This window comes from Salmo trutta, chromosome 3, assembly GCF_901001165.1.
Source record: "Salmo trutta chromosome 3, fSalTru1.1, whole genome shotgun sequence".
In the NCBI taxonomy this organism is placed as follows: Eukaryota; Metazoa; Chordata; class Actinopteri; order Salmoniformes; family Salmonidae; genus Salmo; species Salmo trutta.
The window spans coordinates 53,599,977-53,605,587 of NC_042959.1; the positions used below are offsets into that span (position 1 = coordinate 53,599,977).

General features: G+C 47.6%; 1 protein-coding gene across 1 annotated transcript; it reads right to left on the minus strand.

Annotated features, from left to right (window-relative positions):
* Positions 1-5,299, minus strand: LOC115178651 (RNA-binding protein MEX3A). The gene is made up of 2 exons (XM_029739906.1): positions 4,399-5,299; positions 1-2,930 (listed from the first exon to the last, which is right to left on the minus strand). Exons 1-2 carry the CDS (start codon positions 4,820-4,822, stop codon positions 1,801-1,803), a joined length of 1,554 nt encoding a protein of 517 aa, XP_029595766.1. The 5' UTR covers positions 4,823-5,299; the 3' UTR covers positions 1-1,800.
* Positions 5,300-5,611: the final 312 nt, after the last annotated feature.

The window sequence follows — 5,611 nt, forward strand, 5'->3', positions numbered from 1 at the left end:
TTTTTTCCTGAGTGTTGGGACAAAGGAGGCCCCTCTCCCCAGTAGGGATAGCTCAGAGCAGTAGAGAAGGAAAGAGGGAGGGGGATATGGAAGGAGGGGTCCCATTCGCCCAGCTGCACCCAGACTGGACCTTCTGTGCCTGTGACAGAGGGGTGGGGCGGTCAGCAGCCCACGCCGGGACTCTGTCTCACCCCCCATTCAGCACCAGGGTCGCCACACGGTCCGCACCTGGACCGGACAATTTGCCTAATTATCAATGAGTCTCCCCGGGCCGTGTCCGAGCACTCCGGGCCCACGCCACCGCTGGGCCCAGACAATACGCCCCACTCAGGGAGGCAATGCATTGTGGGTCAGCTGCAGTCATTACTACCTTCAACAGCCAACGATCGAACAGTAAGCGCGGGGGGGGGGGGTAAGCCACTCCCAAAGAAAATAGAAAAAGAGGGGGCTATTAAACACCTGCTTCTGCACAGCTCTGATAATTATAGGCCTCTGAGCTAAAATACAAAGCTGCTGGACGGGGGTGGCGAGGGAGCTCTGTGGATGGTGGTACTATATTCTAGGAGCTTTTCGCTCATTTAGGCACACTATTACCAATTCAGAGAACAGCTCAGTGTTTTCCTCAGCTTCTGTCCACTCTAATGGCTGACGCTCTAACTGCGCAAACCTCAGAGAGATGCCTGTCAAAAGTGGCTCTCGTTTTTTTGTCCTACATCGTTCAGATAACAGCTAAATTACCACATAAGACAATAAAGTGGGTATAAGTTGGCTTTGAAACTAGTCCGTCGGGGAGACGGATCTCCCAAATTAGCCAACTGGACAAATTCCAAGGCTCTTGGCCTCACAAATTAAATCAGTGCTTAACACCGGCGAAAGAAACCTGCTTTTCAAGTGCCACGAGGAACAGGCATCGCTGAAACTTTTCACCAAACTGCAGTGATATTTCAGCAATATAATGTGTTGCATTCATTCACCTCTTTGTGAAAAAGGAAATCTGTAAGACATATCTGCATAAAAAAAGGCGTTTGTCTGCTATTCTGTCCCATATTATTACCATTCTAACAGGTGTTTAGGGAGGACTACCAGGTATAACAACAAGCTTGTAAAGGGACACAAATGTCAGAAAGATGACAATGATGGAATAGTCTGTCCTTCGATTGGAACAAATTTAGACTTTCAGTGACAATATCAAAGCTTGTTCCATTTTTTCGAGCCACATTGAGGGATTTACCTTTTCATCAGCTACGTAATTTTTCTGGATGATTGACAATCATTAATCTGACTATCCGAAACTAAGACGATTATAAGGTGCAATGAAAGATTCAATCTTTTTCCTTCTGTTTGATTTTGACTTCCCATATCATTCAGGTACAGATAAGATACCAGGGAGTTAAACTGAACCTCAATGATCACCTCCTTCCTTTTCTCCATATAAAACCACTTCATGGTAAAATAAATCTGAATCGTAAAATGTTCACGTTCCTACTACTCCGCCCATACTGTGATTCGTGAATGAAAAACAGCAGCAGTAAAAAAAAAACTGAAAAAATGCTAGGTACTATACTTTTCTTATAAACAAAACTTTTATAAAATATATATGTATATATATAAAAGAAAAAATTCAAAATATTTCTTATACTTTTTAGTAAAGCAAGCAGTGCCTTCTAAAATATCTGCTTGTTTGTTTTAACTTTTTCTGAGAAAAGAAAAGTATAATAATAATCATAATAATAATAATAGTAAATAATTGTCGAACAAACACTGTGATAAAACGAATGGTAAAAACTGACGTGGTGTTTTTTAGGAGAATATTCGGATAGCCTGAGAGACCAGGGTGTGGCACACCGGGCACTCTGGATGGTTGAGCTCACAGATGCGGATGGCACACTCCATGCAGAAGAGGTTGTGGCCGCAGGGCACCAGGGCGGCCGTCACTTTGCTCTCGAAGCAGGTCATGCAGTCCCGGAGGATGGCTGGTGGCGAGTCCGGTACAGGGAGGCGTCCAGGGAACCCCGCGCCCGAGGTTGGCTCGCTGTGGGCACGGCGGGCCTGGGCATGAGGAGAGCCAGACAGAATAGTGATGCTGGTGCCCGAGGAGTTGCCGTTGTTCCCTCCACAGGGGTCAGGAAGGCCTGGAGAGAGTCTGGTCAGGGGCAGGGGGAGGCCTCCAAAGCTCTTGGAGCGCTGCTGGGCATAGAAGGCCACCTGTTTTGGGTAGTCTGGGTCTCCCCAACTCTGGGTGCCCTCTGAGCCAAAGTAGGAGCAGGGCTTCTCTCCAGGGCTGTTGAAGTTGCCCTTGCTGTAGATTACCCCACCTCCTTCTCCTCCTCCAACCATGGCATCTGAGAAGTTCTGGCGGAAGCTGCTGGTCAACGGCTTGCGCTGGCCCCCCTGCAGACCCCACACCTGCTGCAGGCGGCTCTCCAGACCCCCGGAGCCTACTGGGCTGCCGCCATCTGGCCCCAAGCAGTCATTCTCATTGTTGTGGTCATGCAGACCTCCCGTTCGGAATGCGATGTGCGCCTCGATCTCCTCACGGGCCCTCTCGGCGTTGCTGGGTGATCCTGTGATCTCGAAGACGGGGTCACGGTCTCGGCTAGGGGTGACGATGTAGGTGCAGGTTTGCTGTTGGATGCGTTTGATGGTGGAACCCTTGGGCCCCACCACCAGCCCCACCACGCGGTAGGGCACCCTCACCTGGATGGTGGTCTGGCCCGGCAGGGGCGCAGGCGGGGAACCGCTGAAGGACACACCCAGCTTGTTGCGGGAAGCTCGGAGCATGGAGAAGTGCTCGGCGGCAGAGATGATCTCGCGCCGGGCCAGGGCCACATCTTCCTTTCGGCCCGTGATGAGAAACACAGGCTCCTCGCCCCTCACAGGGGTCTTGATGTAGGTGTTGGTCTTGGCCCGCAAGGCTTTGATCTTGCAACCTGCAAAAACAAAAGACAAAGTTTTTAAAAAGCCAAGGACACAATTTTAATTCAATTTTCTGATACACTCATCAAAGATGAGTAATTTGGAATAGCTAAGATTGTTACACCTACACGGTAATACGAAGCAATGTTTTTTTCTTCTTCTATGGAGGCAAAGACAGAATTGATAGTTGACATACCTTTTTAAAAGATGACAAATTTTGGTCTAAAATGTTCACAACTTCAGAGTTGTTGGGTGTGACTCCCTTTTAATGCCCAGTGCCTCTGACCCACCAACCATCCACCCACCCATTTATCCCTGCTTGTCTAACCAACCCCTCTGTATCGTTTGGACGCATCACAACAGAGCCAGTCAACAATAGGTGCAGTCAAACAAAAACAACCATGTAGCACAAAGCAATAAGTTGCTGGTTCTGAGAGTTGTACAGGTTACAAGCAATCTGGAGAATCGATAAATAGCCAATTTGAGTTGATCACAATATCAATATGGGCAATAGGTTTTAAAAAGGCAACATATTTTGTTATTATTTGTTCTTATTTTATATCAGAAAATAGAAGAACCACACAACATTCAACTCGACACGTTGGTCCAACTTCTGGCTGAGTCACGCTTCGATTCCTATGATCATCCCAAGTGTCTACTGGTAACACTGCCTAATAAGGTACCCCTCCCCTCACTTTCACACCTTTGTTTGACAGCTGCTGTCATTCAAGTTCATGTCGAGGTCTTCGACAATTACTCAATACACAGATATATCCATCTTAAATCTGGGAATTCACTTTTAAACTGCTCAAGAAAAGAGAAAATAGAGAAACACACTTGCCATTGTCTAATTGTGTCACTGGGGCAGTCAGCAACAAAAACAATTAACATAATTAGAATTTACGAAACCGAAAACAACAGCTTGAAAACACCAATCGTCACTCAAATTCAAGTTCTATTCACAATAAAGAGAATAAACAATTTGTAAACATTTCAGGGCGAACGAGATTCCTCCGTTACCAGCAAGCAGCACGTTGCGTTTTTTTTAACAGTCTCGCGCGTTCAGACGACAAAGGAAGCAAGTGCGATCCCTGCCTGAAGTGTGCGTCTGTGAGCTGACATTGATGGCTGGATGTAGAATAATGCGCCCATGAGGTAACGGTTACAGTCCTGCTTTGTGTCTCCCCACGTTTGAAAATCACTAGACGGACAATAGAACGGAGCCTAGTTGCAACAATGTTGCAGTTTCTGCCACTGTATGTTAACTTGAAACAGATTTGTTACCATGGCCAAAGAGTGGCAAGGAAGCCTGTGTAGAAGAATACAACAAAAAATAACACCACTCCCTTTTCTATATCAATAACACCAGCTAACGTAACAGTTATAGAGCATTATCAAAACACCCTACAAACTACAGGGAGAAACATTAAGCTCAGAACTGCAACATAACTTTCAATAGGAACATTTGGTTGGAATCTTTACCTTGTCTCCCCACTATTTCGGCCACATGTTCTGAGCTGGGCACGGGGACGCATTCTGTTATGTTGCAGCCTCGTCCTTTCGTCTCACTTGAAGAACCCTCGTACAGGACACATAACTTGTTCTTCCCTTGCAAAAGCCCTGTGTCACCAATACCTCCGCCAATATTATTGGTATGGTTGTGATGGTTATTGTTATTGTTACTGCGATCCTGTACTCCCGTTCCAGGAGCCCCGCCACCGTCCTCGCCTTCACCAAGCCCCAGTAGAGACAGCTGGCCCAGCGCGACCCTCAGGGCACGGGAGTCGTCTTCTTCCTCGTCGGGTGGCACCAGGAGACCTTCGCTTCCGAACCCGGAGCCGGCTAGATCCCCGCCGTAGCCCCCATTTTTCTCCATGATCCCTGCTAGAACCAGCAGGCTAGGCATGGCTAACAAAAGAGTGTGAGACAAAGACAGGGGAAAGAGACTGGAGAAACAGCACCCGTGCCGCCTCCCTGCCCCCTCCTCCTTCCAATTCTCCCTCTGCGCTAGTCCCTCCCATAGACCTGCCCCCCTCTCTGTCTGCTATAGGCCTACTTGCGATACAGTATTCTCCCAGCTCTAGGCAAACGGGACACAAGGCCGTCTGCACTGAGAGGGGCTAGGCTATGCATCACTCCACCCCGTCTGGTACACAGTCCCCTCCTTGCTAAGACAAAACGAACCGCCCTCCCGTTATACCATTCCGTCTCAGGTTCCCAAGCCTGTGGCATCTCAGAAACCAACCCCCGCGTTTTTCCTCGCGTATGGAAAAAAATACAAAATATTCCCTCCACCTTTCCTTTGTCCATATCAGCCATGCGTTAGAGCCAAGCAACGCTACTCATTCCCCATCCCTGCAATGCAAGACCGCAACGGTCTTTGTACTGTAGGATACTTACACAAGGATGCATGGGCTATAGCTTAATAATTCCCCCTCAATAAAATGTCCAAAGTGAATGCATTTAGGATTGTTTCCGAGTCAAGTTACTATTTGGGCACCAGAGCGTACTGTTTTGGTATATTGCCAATGTTGTATTATATATGGTGGGACGCAGTAGCCTACTGAGGGATAGATGGACTTTGGATGGAGTTTATTTGTGAAATCTTAACGAGTTCGTTCACTGTCTTGGGTAGGATTTGCGTTATTCTGTCTGTCGAGAATGAAGGAGTTAAGTGACATATTTCGGGGTTCCG

Coding starts and splice junctions, on each gene's coding strand:
- LOC115178651 (XM_029739906.1), bottom strand. CDS start 4,822: ATGCCTAGCCTGCTGGTTCTAGCAGGGATCATGGAGAAAAATGGGGGC. Junction 2,931..4,398: donor CGAAATAGTGGGGAGACAAG/GTAAAGATTCCA, acceptor TTGTTTTTGCAG/GTTGCAAGATCAAAGCCTTG.